Source organism: Polypterus senegalus, chromosome 6, assembly GCF_016835505.1.
Source record: "Polypterus senegalus isolate Bchr_013 chromosome 6, ASM1683550v1, whole genome shotgun sequence".
NCBI lineage: Eukaryota > Metazoa > Chordata > Cladistia > Polypteriformes > Polypteridae > Polypterus > Polypterus senegalus.
In genome coordinates this window covers 133,755,219-133,773,726 of record NC_053159.1, presented here as the reverse complement: position 1 = coordinate 133,773,726, position 18,508 = coordinate 133,755,219, and the positions used below count along the sequence as shown (strand labels likewise).

The window sequence follows — 18,508 nt, the reverse complement described above, 5'->3', positions numbered from 1 at the left end:
TCAATCCTGAAAATATTACTGGCACATATATTTGCTTACGTCATTAATGCGCAATAATATAAAACCTTGTGAACGATACTCTTTTCCAAGCCCACTTAATTCCCCATCAATTTTCTTGAACAGATTTTAAATTATACAGTTTTCATTGGGTTGCACAAACACTGTTTAATGTAAAAAAAGGAAACCTGTCTTTTAGAAAGAATTCTCCATTAGTGTTATTGTATGTTGCTCTGAACCTGAAGTAGTATAAAAATCTCCATTATAATACACAGTTCAACAAAGGAGGTAAAGTTAATAAAAAAAAAAAGTACAAAGTCTGTTTTTTCCAGATTCATCACAACAAAACTGCTAATCAGTGCTTCCTTTGGCAGTAGAATCTCTTTCTTACTGCTAAGTTTAAATAACTTTGTTTATAGCTTATGTTATCTGAATATACAGTAATTCAGAATATCCAGCTGTTAGAAGACTACTGAAATCAGTCAGTTCATGTCATATTAAAGATAGCCTTTAACTGATGAGGCTTTCCGACAAGTACTACTTTTTCTCAAAGAGAGATTCAACCAATGTGGTAGAAGTCAAACATGTTAAAAAAAGAAATGAATCCTCTACCAGGAATCGGTTGATAAAATCCTTTTTGAGTCAGTAATCAAGCAGGAGAAGGATTGTCCATCTGCATCATTTACTTACTCTCGCAAGCACCATGCTGAAGAGGGAGCCTCCATCACACAAAAGGGTCAGAAATGGTCAAAGAAATAAAGGTAACTGTCTATTTTATAAACAACTGAATTTACATAAGAGTGCTGATTAATCCATGCACATCATCGAACATTTACTGTTGAGTTTGTTGGCTTATATTCAAAAGATTTACTGAAGTAAAAGTCTGTTCCATTACACTTTTGTTCTTTTCACATCTCTTAGTTTAGATAGTACCCTTGAAATCTCTGTGTCCGTGACAACTGCCCAGATTTCTTTACATGACACCTGCTGATTAGTCATCTCTTAGTACATTTGATGTATTACGTCAACCTTCCCCTGGTACATTCTTGTCTTTGTTGTTTTCTAAACCTATATCTGGTTTCCTGATCTGCTTGAACAGGTTTATAACATTTATTAGCCCTTAATATCTCTAAGATGAATGCCATAATTCAATATGAAAAATATACAAAAATACTTTGTTACCTCCAAATTATTTTTTCACACCAACCAGTCAGTCGGTGATTATAACTTATTTTGTATTAAAATGTAATTTTGAAGAATAAAGAGTAGGGAACCAAACCTTACTTATGGCAGCTTGATCAAACTATTGTGGTCTTCAATTTTTATAGCAAAAAAATGCAATTGTTTTTTATTTTGCCTTCATGTCTGTTGGTAATTAATGTAACCACTATAATATAAAAAATGTATAAATAAATAAGATCACTTGTTGCATGAAGTGTATTCCAAGGAGATGTTTCAACAGTCTGTTGGTGTGCTAACACATCCACTTCAGGTAGAGACAAAAATTAGCTACCTCCCAACTCAAGAGAAATTCACAATATGGGGCTAGATTACCATTGATTACAATAAGCTAAAATATACCTAGGGAAGATATTACTAGAAAACAGTGTGAGGTTGTAACAGGAGACTGCAACTGGAGAGGTTTTTAAGTCACAAGGGGAAAGAAACTGGATACTGTAGATATCCACTTTATGAAGACATTTTCTTCATTCCACCCTCTGGTTACATTGTGCTCCTCTGTGAACTGGCTTAAGGAAACAGAAGTTCAAAATACCTTGCTATAAATATCAGGGCTTCTGTTGGCTGTATTTAATGGAGAATGTAAGTAATAGTTCTTCATTAATGTCTTTTAAAGAACCTTAGACTAAGGGAGCTAATGTGCTGTGTCTAGCTGGGGACAAATTCCTAAAATAATTTTCAGCTTAAAAGTTGATTCTGAGGTGAAATACAAGATCCAAACAGCCCACAGTGTAATGGTTAAAGAACAGTGGTTCCCAAACTCGTTCCTGGGGATGCAGGGTTTTGTTCAAACCAGATTCAATAACTGATCTCATTTAATTAGCAGGTCATTTTTACTCTTCTCTTATTCAGGAAAACACAACAGTATGGTTTTTACATCTATAAGACATTTAGAAAGATTTCTATTTTTTTTCTAAAGCTATAAATGCTATAACTCTTTTGTTGTTTTCCTATTTTCATGTGTAGCTTGCTGCCTTCATTTACCCCCAATAGTGACAACTATCAACTAACACAGCAGACACCCAGTATGATAAAAGACAGAACACCTGGAAATGCAGAATGAAAATTTGGTTGAAAATACTGTTAACGAGTTAAAAAAACAACACATATTCCCCATATAACTGCTGATTACATTTTAATAAAAATCTGCCAAACTTAGTTTGTAATTTCTACTGTACATCGACTCCAAAACACAGAAACTGGGAAATAATGACTCACCTAATTAGGTCCAATGAAAAACTGAAGTTGGTTGGAACAAAAACCTGGAGCCACAGTAGGCCTCCAGAATCGACTTTGGGAACCACTGCCATAACTGCAGTCAAGAATTTCGTAATATCAAAATATACAGATGCAATATACTCTGCCAGGCTTTTTGTTTGTTAAAAATATGCTAAAGAGTATATTGCTATTCCATCACTTAAACAATATTACAAATTATATTTCCAAAATAGTCTACAAAATGTGGGCTATGCATCAACTTGTACTGCCGTAATAGCAAATAAGATCTACTATGAAAGCCACAGTTCCTGAATATGAAAATAAATAAAACAAAATTCAAACATTTGCTTATAACATTTTTTACACATTCTGGTTATTCCTGGATTGGCATATGTGTTGATGCATGAAGTGTACAAAATGTCACAGCATCCCACAAAACAAATGCTGAAGTTTATTATAGTGACCTGTTTATAAGCTAACTCGAAAAATCATATCAAACTTTTAAAAAAGTGCAGAAAAAAGGCTAAGGTTAACTATTTAGAAAGTGACCGATTTTCCACACAAGTCAAGGAGGACACTGTTGAGCTCAGTTACCATTAGACACAGCAATGAACCACCTGCTTTGCTGTTACTACCTTCCACCAAAGAGAACATCTGCCTGTGCAAGCCATGATCAAGTGGTAAAACTCCAGTGAGCAGGGATTACCAAAACAGTAAAAATCTAGTAACATGCGATTTAATCCTTGCTATTTTGTATTTCTGCCGCTTCTCTGTTTACCATCTTTAGTGTTGTTACAATGCATGTTTGTGATTCAAATTCTTTGTGTAGTTTAACAGTCAAAACATATAATATGCCCCCTTACTGGGATGTACTTTAAACTGCAAATGCTATCAAACCTAAAAAAAAAAAGGTAAGTGACCCAATATGTTGAAACAAGTATCTTTCAGCAATTTGTCATGTTTACAGTAACTCATGTACTTCCCAGGAATCGTGTATAAAAGAGGATTTCAGTGCTTAAATGTCAGACATTCATTATCAGTCACTGAATACTGTTTGTTTTAAGAGTAGTAACAGCTTTGAATAATTAGCTGGAACAAAAACACAACTCAGTGATGAGATAAGAGCCTATTTTAATTGAGTCATACCATAACTCCTTGTTGTAATTGTTTACATCAGCCCCATACCCAAAAATGAAGGACGTGGAGATAGCGGATAACATAATCCACACCGCTGTAGCTAAACTACAAACACAGCACCCTGAGGCGCTTGTGCTAATCTCTTGAGACTTTAACAATGTGACACTGGACAAAACATTACCTGCCTTCTCCCCGCATGTGGATTGTAACACCCAGGGAAATAGGACTATTGACCTACTGTATGCAAACGTTAAGAACGCATACAGCGCCACCCCAATGCCTGCGCTTGGGAAAGCAGATCATAACCTGGTTCTGCTTCAGCCTCACTACAAACCAAGAGTGAGGGAGCTACCTACAACCACACACTCATTCAGGAAGTGGTCCCCTGAGGCACAGCAGGCTCTGAGAGACTGCTTTGGAACTACGGACTGGGATATCCTGCAGGGGTCAAATAATGAAAACATTGAGGAGGTTGTTGACTGCACTACTGACTACATCAACTTCTGTATGGACATTGTAGTTCCAGTACGAACAATATGCTGCTATGCTAACAAGCAGCCATGGATTACAAGTAACATCAAGGGCCTTCTGAACCAGAAGAAAATGGCTTTTAAAGGCGGTGATCAGCATGAGCTGAAATGCGTGCAGAAGGAACTCCGAGTCCAGCAAAGGGCAGTACAGGAGAAAGCTGGAGCAGAAGTTGCAGAACAGCAGCATGGAGGAAGTGTGGGATAGGATGAAGATCATCACTGGCTGCAGCTCAAAGTGGGGTGCCACCATCGAGAGAGATGTGGAGAAAGCAAACATGATGAACAACTTCTTTAACAGGTTTGACCACCCTAACCCACACTCACCTCAGTGTACTGCACCCTCCACCCATCCTCCTGCTGATACCAGCATAGGAGAGAGTTCCCCCCCCCCCACAATTACAGCAGCGCAGGTAAGCAGAGAGCTGTGGAGACTTCGTGCCAGCAAAGCAGTAGGTCCAGATGGAGTATCACCACGACTGCTGAAGGCCTGTGCGTTGGAGCTGGGGAGTCCTCTACAGTGTATCTTCAACCTGAACCTGGAACATGGGAGAGTCCCGAGGCTTTGGAAAACATCTTGCATTACCCCAGTCCCAAAAGTATCACGTCCTGATGAGCTGAATGATTTCAGGCCTGTCGCCCTGACGTCACATGTGATGAAGACCATGGACCGGGTTGCTGCTTCATCACCTGAGGCCACAGATCCGCCACACCCTCGACCCTCTGCAGTTCACATATCAGGAGAAGGTGGGAGCGGAGGATGCCATCATCTATATGCTACACCAATCCCTCTCCCACTTGGACAGAGGCTGTGGTGCAGTAAGAATTATGTTTCTGGACTTCTCTAGTGCTTTCCACCATCCAACCTCTGCTTCTCAGGGACAAGCTGACAGAGATGGGAGTAGATTCATACCTGGTGGCATGGATCGTTTACTATCTTACAGACAGACTTCAGTATGTGCGTCTCGGGAACTGCAGGTCTAACATTGTGGTCAGCAACACAGGAGTGCCACAGGGGACCTGACTTTCTCCGGTCCTGTTCAACCTGTATACATTGGACTTGCAATACAACTCAAAGTCCTGCAACGTGCAAAAGTTCGCTGACGACACTGCTATCGTGGGCTGCATCAGGAGTGGTTCAGGAGGAGGAGTATAGGAACCTAATAAAGGACTTTGTTAAATGGTGCGACTCAAACCACCTACAACTGAATACCAGCAAAACCAAGGAGCTGGTGGTGAATTTTAGGAAGCCCAGGCCCCTCATGGACCCCGTGATCATCGGAGGTGACTGTGTGCAGACCTATAAATACCTGGGAGTGCAGCTGGATGATAAATTAGACTGGACTGCCAATACTGATGCTCTGTGCAAGAAAGGACAGAGCCGACTATACTTTCTTTGAAGGCTGGCGTCCTTCAACATCTGCAATAAGATGCTGCAGATGTTCTATCAGACGGTTGTGGCGAGCACTCTTTTCTACATGGTGGTGTGCTGGGGAGGCAGCATAAAGAGGAGGGATGCCTCACACCTGGACAAACTGGTGAGGAAGGCAGGGTCTACTGTAGGCACAGAGCTGGACAGTTTGACATCTGTGGCAGAGTGATGGGTCCTGTCAATCATGGAGAATCCAATGCATCCACTGAACAGTATCCTCTCCAGACAGAGGAGCAGCTTCAGCGACAGACTGCTGTCATTGTCCTGCTCCATTGACAGACTGAGGAGATCGTTCCTCCCCCACACTATGCGACACTTCAATTCCACCCAGGGGGGTAAACATTAACATTATACAAAGTTACTGTCTGTTATACCTGCATTTTTAGCACTCTTAAATATTTTTATCAGTATGCTGCTGCTGGAGTATGTGAATTTCCCCCTGGGGATTAATAAAGTATCTATCTATTTAAAAAGAAGAAGCTGTTAATCAATAAATTGCTATCACAGCTGCTAGAGAAGTTTCAAGTCTCATGAATGTTAATAATAGCAATATTAAAAAAGATGCATTGCTGAATGTTAATATAAGCAAGACATAAAAATATGTATATTTACCTGATTGACCATTGTCTTGTAATCTTCACAGGCAAAATCACAGATTTTATTTAGAGATGCAACCGCATTGCTGGTATTAAACTTTAGCAGACACTGATAACAAAAATGCACAATTAACAAAGCTGATTAATGCAAAGTATATTATTTATTGACCTATACTTTTTTTTTTTTACAAATATGAATTTCTATAATTACTTGCTTATCATAATCTAGCAGGTACAGTAAGTATTTATCTCCTCTAGAGTTTCATCCAGGAAGTGCCCAAAAACAATGGAAAAAGTAATTAATATTCCTGAACCCTGGTATTTTTTACACCTTTCTTTATCTATCATTATAACTCTCTGTCTTTATCAGTTTTAATCACAACAGGAAATTTCCAGAAGTTTAATAAATAAATAAATAAATAAATAAAACTCTCCTCATATAAGGCCAACCTGGTGCTCTAGCAAAAGATATCAACTAGTGTCTGACCAGTTCTGCTGTTTTCATCCATGAAGTGGTCAACCTCACTGTACAACTCAATAAAAAGACATTTAGTAAATGTGTCCGCTTTTGTTTTTCCACACCACATATTAGTCCCATGTATGTGTCTACTAGAACAAAAATTATATGTTCATGTAGACACCAACAACTGTTAAAACTGAAAAAGGTCAACCTTACTAGTGACATCAGCAGAAGTGCATAAAAGTAATATAGTATAGTATCTATAGTAATGTTGGACTTGTTGCCTTGAGTGTAAGTTCTTATAAATAAATCAAGATTTGTACTGATCACTCTGTTCATATGCTTTATCCTTATATTTATTGTGAGAAACTTTGGAAACATAGGAACATTCATCTCAGAAACCATATTCTATAACTGACTCATACTGCTTCCAAGTTCACTTATTTGGCTCTAATCAATAGCACTTGCTGTTTGTCTCACTCTTTTGATATTTAACATTCAGTGTGTTGGTCTGCATATGATATCAGTCAAAAATGCGATTCCAATAATCAATTCTGGATTTTACAAAACTGGCCAGTACCTTCCCACTTCAGCAAACACTTTTCTGGGTTCATGCTCTGCCTCAATTCAACCAGATGATTTACAGAGGAGAAAGAGACAGAACAACCAGAATGGCTGTCAAGTAGATGACAGAAAATAGCTCCTGTACATGTAACGTAAAATATTTACCTGTTGTACAACAGATCGTGATAATGAGGGGCTGGACCTGTGAATGAGGTTACCAAGACTACATTTTAGGATTATTGACTTCTTAAGCATCAGAAAATTCCAATGTCAACCCAATTTCAGAGGCTTAAAAAGAAACACCTGCAAACGGAGGATGAGAAAGTATTGCTCGTATTTTCCAAGTTTATTTATTTACTACCTGTGAAAAGGTCAAATGTTTCTTTTTTTTTTTTTTTAAAACAAGTGTTGAACTCATTCCCAATAACTGTGAAGACTAATACTGCCTAGCCATCCTTTTTCTAAATCCAACTTCCCATTCTTTTAAATCTTGGCATCAAGGACATAACAAAAATCAATCCTGTATGGTGCACCACTTCACTGCAGTTCCTATCCACATACAGGGACAAAATCAGAGTCTGTAATAAACCCAACATACATCAGTAATTAGGGGCCATGGGATGGGGTTGTGGGGGTCAAGCAGTGGTATTTGGAGAAAAATCTGTGCAGATGCAAGGAGAATGTACAAAGTCTAAACAGAGAAAGATTGGGTCAGTAAAGCAGCCACTAACCACTCTGCTGCCTTCATGGAAACCAAAACTTTTAGGACAAATACTAACAACAGGATTTCATTTAAGAAGAGTAATACAAAGGGAAGGGGGGTTCTTTACTCAACATACCATTTCCTGTTGGACTTTCAACATGTCCTGTAATAGGCAAACCAGATCTTCTTTATCAAGCTCTAGATCCTTGATTTCATTCACTGATCTTATGTAAAGTTGTCTGTACTGCTGCTCACACTGCTGCCAAAACAAAAAAATCTGTTCAAATAATAAACCTCTAGCAGTATTATTTTTGCAGCAAACACTAGGTAGTTTTCCGTGACTGAAAGTGAGAACACAATGAAAACATACAGACCAGACTGGATTGAGCTGCATCTCAATACAGCATCAGGAGATCTAAAACAAAAACCCAACGACAGCAAAGCATTTCCAATATGGGCATGAAAAACACCCCCATGATCATGCCACAAAAGATCTCCTGACTCAGTGTCCAGTGCTGGATTTTCAGGAACTCTCTAGATATGTATTATTTTTGAGGAAAAAAATATAAATGAATAAATAAATATTTTAAATATATTTTACACACATATTATATATATCTTTTTTTTTGCAGTTAAGGTGTGTATGTACATTATGTGAGTACTACTGTACATTCTGCTAGGCATCATTTATGGATATTATGTATAGTTTTGCCTTTTACAAACACATAATCAATGCAGAATTTGTAGCACACATACAAAAACTGCAGAGTGAAAAAGAGAGTCCCGAGAGAGAGTAGAGATATTGAAAACAAATTTACCATAGTTTTCTTTTTTCTTTCACAGATGTAAACTGTGGATCTAATAAGTACTTTAGTTTAGATCTGGAGCACACAGGTCATCAATTCAGGCGCAGAACAGAGTCCTAGCAGTTTGTTGAAGACTTTTAACTGTACAGTATTCTAATTACTAACAGTAAAGATATTAAAAACTTAATGATTCCTCCTAATATCTCAAATGATTACTATTGATGTCCTCCAATTTTGCTAATAAAATATGTAGTAAAGAAATAAATCAATTGCTCAACTACCATAAATAGCACAGTATATAGATGTTTATCCGTATTCACAGAACCTCAAACCAATATAGACTAACTGGATATCCAGTCTGTTTTTGCCTGAATTACTGAACTGAAAGCTACTTTTTCCAACACTCTGACATAAAAGCGAGTGCAAGTGAAGTCTCCAAAATGTGCTTATTTTTAGAAAAGCTGGCCAAAAGCCTCCTAAGGCATTTTGACCACTTCAAAATTCAAACAGTTGTACATCTGTTTTGTCAAAGACCTGCTATATGTTACACCCAATAGACTGCTTCCCGTAATCAGCTGTTGTGGATAGGGGCACTCATACTTTGGAAAACATTTAGTCATACAAGAGCAATACCCTTCAATAGAGGATAGTGGTGTTCTCATGGTATCACTGTGTAATGATAAAAACTCAAACTTTGAGAGGCACCTGAAGAAATATGGGATGAGTTAACAGATAGTCAGAATTGTTATCTCAACACTTAAAATGACGTGACTGGTAACATCCCTGTGTGGTAGGGTAATTCACAGTGTGCAATGTCCATTCAAAGGGCTGCAACATGTGCAAGAACCTGATTTACCTTGAAGTACAAATAAACCCTCTATATTCTCTGAAGGGACTATTTATTCCCATTATAAATCTGTTTACCCTATCTATCTAATGTTGTTCAGGTTTGTAGCTAAGTCATACTTTTCACAATTGTAACAAGAAATTTCATGTATTTGTAGTTTACACTAACAAGGGGTTTTCTGAATTGTCCTGAACTAGATCAGAAGATACTTTTTTTTTTTTTAATATTGACTTCATAGAAAAAGATACAAAACTAGTCAATCACATGCAGAAACAAAGCCAAAAAAAAACAAAAAAAAAAAACTCTCACCTCTCCTATTACTACAACTTGCTGTAAGAGTCTGAGTATTTTTTGATGGGGCACAGAATACTACTCTGATATTTGGGAGAAGCTTTACTTTGGCACACTATATACAACACTATCTATTTAAAACAAACAATTGCCTTCATGGATGCTACACTTCAGTAAATTAAATTTTAGTATTCCTGCCAACCAAAATATATTGCCTACAAACGTAAGAAAAGTAATTCATAGACCTGTCTGCTAACAAAGTATACTTTGTGTGTTTCTGTATTGGTGAAATTTTATACTTTAGATTACATTTGTCAATAATACAATCATCTCATAATATTAATACTCAAATTCTAAAAAATACTTTTTTCCTATGGGTGTGGCTTTTACACCAAAATAAGCAAACAGTGTAATATAGTTTATAAGGAGATAAAAACAGATTATTTATAAACAGATTTTGTCAACCAGACAGTCACAACTGCAACGGCAGCACAAATGAATCCACAGTAGACTTTATATAATCAACAAGTTATTTATATATACTGTATAAAAGAAAAAAAAACACAAAAAAAAAGTCACTGCAGCACACGATTTTGACGTCATCCATCCAGAAAAACAGAGAGCAAAATAAAATTTAGCTGAAGAAATATATTTGTAAACAACAGGACTTTTTCTTCTAATTTAGGTTGAAATATCAGGCAGCAGGTCATACTGTACTTCAATCATTTTAACACTTTGGTGCTCTACATATTAAGATTAAAAGAGTTCTAGATCACTATTATATAAAATAAACTTGGCAAAATAATTTATCAGATCATTGCTAAATGTGAGATGATTGCAAGAGCTCAAAAAACATTATCTTACCATGCTAAATTCTGTGTGGTCAGTCTGAATACATTTGTCTCTCAAATTTGAAGGCTCAACCTGAACCGCAGACAAAAAGGATCCTTTTGCTTCAACTATTTGCTGAGATAGGATTTCTGACACAATCATCATAGACTCCAAACGCCTTACCAGCTCTGGCTGAGACAGCAAGAGTAGATTTTCTTTTGGCTGACTGGAAAGAGAGACACTGATTATTTTTTTTCTGAAAAGTAACTCAAATAATGGGTATCACAGTCAGTAATGGAAGAGAAACAGAACCATTAGCTTTGTAAAAAATATTGCCAATTACAGTAACTATACACACAACATAGCATGTATGGACAGTGATAGAAGGATCAAAATTAAGCATGCGTAGGACATCAAAATTTAAGAAGACTTTGTAGATAAAGCATATTAAAAGACCGATGGAAACAATGGAAAAATTAAACTGTTTCACATTTGGTGCACTTTTTTTCCCCTGACCATAACAAAAAAAAAGCAATCAAGTAATAACACAAAGCAACAACTAGAACTAAAATTAAATATTAAAAGAGATTCTACAAAATACACAGGAAGATTAAATTTCACCAATACATGCTACCAAAATAATAATGCTGTATTTCTTCGCCATGACAACCCTGTTTTATGTTCTACAGAAGGCTCTTGAAATTTCATAACTGATTCCTGCTCATGGGTGTGTGCTTATTTGTATCCCATAACTATTTTCAGTTTTTCTCATCACCTAAATTGTTACATTTATTTCAATTTAATTTCTACTGTGCTATAGCAAAGTGGAAAAATATAAAATGGGTTATAGAAATTCCCTCGTCTTGAGAGAGAAAATACCTGCTACTTAAGCCTCATGCAAATAATCAACAAGATAATCTTTGATGTTGCTTTAGTACTCATGAATGTGAAAGAAACTTGGTGTAATACACACCAAGTAATAAAACAAAGCAAGAAATTCTGCAGAGGCAGTTGTCTTATGAGAAAGTCAGAACAAATGACTGCCTAGGTGTCATTCATGGTTCTCCCACAAATTCTCAGTTGGCTGAGAAACAACCACTGATAAAGCTATTAAATATTTATGACTTTATCATGGTCCTCAAAAACTAATGGGGTACATATGCTCTGTGGATAGGGGTACTCGAACTTTGGAAAACATTTAGTCATGCAAGAACGAAATCCTTCAATTCAGGATGATGATGTTCTAATGGAATCGCGGTGTAATGATTAACACTGATCTTGCTGTAAATAGAGATGAGTGCACCCAAAACACACCAAAAAAGGCATGACACCTAAGGCAATAAGCCTTTTAGAAACCTTGAAAGAACGGCCGTTGAATATGACAGGACACTTACAGCAAGGTGTAGCTGCTAAATACTGGCACCACCTGCAAGAAAATGAGCAGGAAGGCTCATGTAGCAGAAATTTACGAAAAATCTAGACAATGTTTTTCCACATATACTTATTTTCCCTTAGCAAATATTTCATATCAATGAGACTAATTTATTGTGGAAACAGATGCCAGACAGAACTATTTATACACAAAAGTGAAAACCATGCATGGATTCAAGGTATTGGAATGCTAAGTCACACTTTAGTTGGAAGGGTTTGCTGGTTTCAAGTCCTTTATGATTTATCACTTGGAGAACCCAAGGGCCTTGAAAGATATTAAGCATACATTTCCAGTATTTGATAGACATAATAAAGGAGCTTGCAGGACCTAGCAACTGCTGAGGACTGTTTCCTGAAGAGTTTGATCCACAAACCATGGATTACTGCTTTCAAAAAGTTATTCCCTTAAAGACTGACACCCCCCCACCTAGATGATACAGTATGTGCCATGATGTAACATTATTCTGCCTTCTACCTAATGGACCATCGCGCAACTGAAACAGTCAAAACTAATTACTTGCAGAATATCTTTTCTCAAGCTGTTGCAGTTACTGAGAAGTGTGGAGATACTGAGAGAATATTTGCTAATTTACTACATATTACATTGCCCAAAGAACACACCTACAGCATAGAAAGAGAGGATATGTGATAAGTGTATCAATGAAAATGGAAGTTCCTGAAACTATATGCAAGCTCATGAAAATACTTGATAAAAAAATGAAACACTTAATGGGACTACTGACAGGATTGTGCAGCTAGCTGTACAACTGGAGCTGGAAACAGATAATTAAAACGTTGAGCAGATGGAGGAAACAGCAGAATAGTTATCAAGTGAAGATGTCAAACTAGAAGCACAGAAAGACGTAGACGAAGAAAAGCCTGATGATGCTCAACTCAACTCTTTAAAAAGAAAGCCACCCTCTCAACTTCAATGAGTAAAAGTGACAGCTACATTTCATGATTTGTTTGGAGGAATATTACAGGCAAATTTAAATAAATATATACATACATAAAATATGTAAGCAACAAAAAACATTGTGACACATTTATGCATTTCTGCTCACATTTCATGATGCATGTATTTGTTTCTACTCACATTTCACAGTACTTATGCTTTTATTTACTTATTTAATTTTTTCCAAAATATTCCTCCATAGGTAACTGGCTCACTGATATAAAATTCCGCAGATTTTATATTTTTTGGAAGCCAAAATAAAAACAACAAATCAGAGTACCCTGCAATCGTAAAATGTGGTAAAGTAATAGCAACCAAAATATAAATTTCAGCAATGAGCAGGGGTATAAAGAATACACATGTAACTAACACTACAATCCTTAACAGCCAATAGGAGTCACTGATGCTACCCAAATAGGCTAGTCAGGACAAATATAAGATGTGCCTGCACTTCTCCAGGTTTCCGAAGCTCTGAATGCCAATTTAATTGGATAACATTTTTCCAACGTGTAGATAGTCTCTGCCCTCAGTTCTATTTACAGTATTTTAGGCACAGCTGACAAGGGTTGGAAACACACACACACTGTCCTGTTTAGTGACCTTAAGAAAGCATATTAAATATTGAAGCAGGGCAGATGAAAAATGTACGCACAGAATACAGAACATGGCAGTATGATAATTAACACTATAAACATAAGGTAAACTCTGTGCCCAAGTCTAAAAAACAGTACATATCAATCCATTTTCACACCCCCCTCCAACCTAAAACAATACATCATGTAAATGGATTTCCACATTCTGTGGGCTGCTTTTTGGACTGAAATTTACATTTTTCTACTTTCATATGCCGAAGTTAGAACCTAATTTAGCTTTGGAGAAGTTACAAAAAAATCATATTAGATACTCAGAATTCATTTCATTGCATCATTCAAAAACCTCACCACACACCATTTGTAGTGTTTGTTAGGTTCACTACCTGCACTCCTGTTTGCGGTGGTTACTGCAGGATATACTATATGACTTCTTAATCAGTGGTACAGTCAAATAAACAGTTTTTTGTAGAACAATTAAATTGGTTTAACTTAAAAACTTACAAAAGAAAATTACCGGTAGTTTTCAAACAGAACATCGGATAAATGAAGCCACAACTAGTTCAACAGTGGCGTGATTTTATCTCTGTTTATGAGATTGTGCATTATAGGACAGGGTTAATTTAAAGCAAGTACTGTACCTCCACAGAAGACAATCTGTGTTTGTGCTGCTATCAATGGTGCAAAGCTCTCTCTCAAAATGATCTGATGTGTTCATGCTGTGGTCACACATACTTGGGGGTGTTACAATTACATTGTTGGATAGCTTCACGGAAGAAACTGAGGTGCTGGTGTCCTGCTCATGTAATGGAAGCATCGTGATCTCGGCCTCAACCGTATGAAGCTGCTTTTCAGAAGAAGGTGTGGTGCTTTCTACTGTACATCGTGTATGCTCTGAAGTGGCTACTGTCAATCTTTTATCCTTATCTGTTTCATTTTCCAGACAATTGGTAGAATTTGACTGAGGAAGGCAGTCACTTTGGTGTTTTTTCACCACTGTGTTAAATCTGACAGAGTTGCATGGGGTTGAGGTGTCCAACATTTGATTACCTGCTTGGAAAAAGATCTCCTCAGTTTCACATTTGGAACAAGGCAATTCTGAAATTGTAGACAAATTGACCATAGTTTCACAATCTGATGATAAGCTTGAAAATTGTTTTCCTAACATTACTGGTCTGGAATACTGGTGGTCAGCAAGCAGCTGGCCAGGAATGCTTGAAACTTGGTCTTGAAAGGGCTGCCTAACATTTTCCTCAGCCAACAGATGACTTGGGAAGTCGGGTTCAATCTTCACAGAGCTTAATGGTGAGCTTAGAGGTGTGTTATTTGTTAAGGAAAGAGTTTTACTTTGCTCACAAAGAAACAGATTTGTATCACCCTCTTCTTGTTTTTCATTCACTTTCAAATATGATGCCACTCCTGACGGTCTGCAATAATACTCTTCATTCAATGAAACAGGCATATGAAAGACACCACTCTCACTTATTACTTCTGTTAATATATGGGACGCACCTACCAATTCATCTTCTCCAGGGTTTGAGGGTAGGGGCGAAAATTCAAGCTTATAAAAAGTACAGTTCTGGTTTTTATTTATTGACTGAGGGAAGGAATTTGAAACAGGCCCATTATTCAAATGAAGCTTTTCAAATAAAGCATCAACAGAGTTCTCACATATAGGGAAGCTGAGGTAACTATTCTCATTATCTTCTTGATGAAAGGCTGGAGATTCTTCTTTTACTGCAAGCAGATCAGACATCACACTGTGTAGTAAATCAGACTCTGACAATGCAATATACGAGTCAGCTGCAAAGTTCCACTCAGCACCACTGCATTTATTAAATTCTCTGTTAGAGCTTAAGACATTTTCTGATAATCCAACTTCTCTAGTTGGAAAACTTTGCTCATTGGGTAACACGCTAATGTTGTTCTCTGTATCATCAGCAAACTGTAAGTGGATGTAAGCCTCAGAACATTTCTGGTTTACAGATTCAGCGGTGTCTTCTGTGCCAAAACTGACACCTTGTACAGTTTTGTCATAGCAGTGAAGGTTATTGCAAGGACAGTCTTCAATAAAAACAGAATTAGTTACTTGATTATCTGTAATATGGGGGCACACAGCTTGAGGTTCACTGCAGATAACAACTGGTCCTGGTTGTACTGGTTCCAGTAGAGAAGATGAACACTTATCAGACTGTGCATATTCCACTGTTTCATCAGCAGCAGCTTTGGTTTCACACTGGGGCATTAGTGGACACTTCGACCTAAGCATGTCAGGGCAATGTACACTTTTGTCTTCTTCACTACCTATTTTAAAACAAAATTCTTCTTCAAATGAATTTAGAATTGTGCTTTCAGGTGCAGTCCTAGAAAGAACTGCTTGCATAACTTCATTTTCTTTTTCATCCTGTACAATCTCTGGAACATTGGATACAGAGCAAACAGCAGTCATACCATCTGCAATGATGCATGGGAAATTTTTATTTTCAGTCTGCAAGAAATGGGGAGAAAAAGTTAGAGCTTTATTTTATTTTTTACATAAAGCATAAAAGCACATTAAAAACCAGTAGCAGAGATCAACAATATGACTATTACAATATCTGAACAAAGTGATGTTTGAATTCAGTCAAGGGCTTAGGCAGTTTAAAAATTTTAATACTGTAATACAAAAATATTTGTCTACTGTTCACTCAGACTAAATACTTGCTTGATAACTTCTATATTTTACAGAGGAGGTTGGCACCAAAAGTGCTATATTCTGATTATTGAAAATATGGCATTTGAGTCTACATCCGGCGCCGCTGCGAAAGGCAGCCATTCCAGCAGCTCTGTGTATGACTTTCTTTTTACCTTTTTTTCTCTATTATTCTCTATTTCACTGATCACTTCTACCACTTTCTTTTATGCGGAATTGCTCCCTGGACACTTTTTACTGTTTTTACTACTTGACATGGATTTTTACACGCCGAGATTTGCCTATTCAAGTTGTCAACTTCAAGCGGCGAGAAGAAATGGCCGCACCGGTGTCGTTCCCTATTTACCTGACAAGGTAAGAAGATGGTATCGGGGCAGCCGAGCCAGCGCTAAGATAAAAGCCAAGGGGCTTGCGAGAAACGCGCTATAAACCTTCGGTGCCTTCTGTGATCCTGGGAAATGTGAACTCACTACAAAATAAGATCGATGAACTAGCTGCGCTGGTGAAAAATGTCAGAACCTACAGAGAATTCAGCTTGCTGTGTTTTAGTGAAACTTGGCTAACAACTACCATCCCAAATGCTAATGTGGAGCTACCCGGGTTTAGCACAGTTAGAGCGGACAGAGACACAAATACCAGCGGGAAGAAGAAAGGAGGAGGACTCGCTCTCTATGTCAATACAAAGTGGTGCAACTCAGGACATGTAAACGTTAAAATCTCCACTTGCTACAGTGACATCAAACTGTTGGCCGTAAGTTTGCATCCCTATTACTTGCCCAGAGAGTTTGGACACATCATTGTTGTCATTGTTTACACCCCCCCCTCGAGTGAACATGGAGATAGCGAGTGACGTCATCCATTCCGCAGTTGCTAAGTTACAAACGCAGCACCCCAAGGCGCTTGTGCTAATCTCTGAAGACTTTAACCATGTAACGCTGGACAAAACATTACCTGCCTTCTCCCAGTAAGTGGACTGTAACACCGGGGAAATAGGACTATTGACCTACTGTATGCAAACGTTAAAGACGCATACAGCACCACCCCGCTGCCTGCGCTTGGGAAAGCAGATCATAACCTGGTTCTGCTTCAGCCTCACTACAAACCAAGAGTGAGGGAGCTACCTACAACCACACACTCATTCAGGAAGTGGTCCCCTGAGGCAGAGCAGGCTCTGAGAGACTGCTTTGGAACTACGGACTGGGATATCCTGCAGGGGTCACATAGTGAGAATATTGAAGAGGCTGTTGACTGCACAACTGATTACATCAACTTCTGTATGGACATTGTAGTTCCAGTAAGAACAGTACGCTGCTATGCTAACAACAAGCCATGGATTACAAGTGACATCAAGGGCCTTTTGAACCAGAAGAAAAGGGCTTTTAAAGGCGGTGATCAGCATGAGCTCAAGCGTGCAGAAGGAACTCCGAGTCCAGCTCAGGGCAGCGAAGGAGCAGTACAGGAGAAAGCTGGAGCAGAAGTTGCAGAATAACAGCATGAAGGAAGTGTGGGATAGGATGAAGATCATCACTGGCTGCAGTTCAAAACAGGGTGCCACCATCGAGAGAGACGTGGAGAGAGCAAACGAAATGAACAACTTCTTTAACAGGTTTGACCACCCTAACCCACTCTCACCTCGGAGTACTGCATCCTCCAACCATTCCTCTGCTGATACCAGCATAGTAGAGACATCCCCACCCAAAATTACAGCAGCACAGGTGAGCAGAGAGCTGAGGAGACTTCATGCCGGCAAAGCAGTGGGTCCAGATGGAGTATCGCCATGAATGCTGAAAGCCTGTGCGCTGGAACTGGGGAGTCCTCTACAGCGCATCTTCAACCTGAGCCTGGAACAGGGGAGAGTCCCAAGGCTTTGGAAAACATCTTGTATCACCCCAGTCCTAAAGGTATCATGTCCTAGTGAGCTGAATGACTTCTGGCCTGTTGCGCCGACATCACATGTGATGAAGACCATGGAGCGGCGGCTGCTGCTTCACCACCTGAGGCCACAGGTCCTCAGTATGTGAGTCTTGGGAACTGCAGGACTGACATTGTGGTCAGCAACACAGGAGCACCGCAAGGGACACGTCCTCGACCCTCTGCAGTTTGCATACCAGGAGAAGGTGGGAGCAGAGGATGCCATCATCTATATGCTACACCGATCCCTCTACCACTTGGACAGAGGCAGTGGACTTTGT

At 38.4% G+C, this 18,508-nt stretch overlaps 1 protein-coding gene across 2 annotated transcripts in view; it reads right to left on the bottom strand.

The window, feature by feature from the left end:
- spag5 (sperm associated antigen 5) overlaps positions 1–18,508 on the bottom strand; it is a 76,585-nt gene that overhangs the window by 51,629 nt on the left and 6,448 nt on the right. Inside the window, exons 3-6 of one of the 2 annotated variants that reach the window (XM_039757247.1) lie at positions 14,266–16,112; positions 10,682–10,874; positions 8,010–8,129; positions 6,163–6,255 (exon numbers count right to left, since the gene is read on the bottom strand). In XM_039757247.1, the coding sequence (XP_039613181.1) occupies positions 6,163–6,255; positions 8,010–8,129; positions 10,682–10,874; positions 14,266–16,112 (2,253 nt within the window). Of the gene's footprint in view, positions 1–6,162; positions 6,256–8,009; positions 8,133–10,681; positions 10,875–14,265; positions 16,113–18,508 lie in introns of both variants that reach the window. The other variant, XM_039757246.1, reaches the window with a different exon arrangement.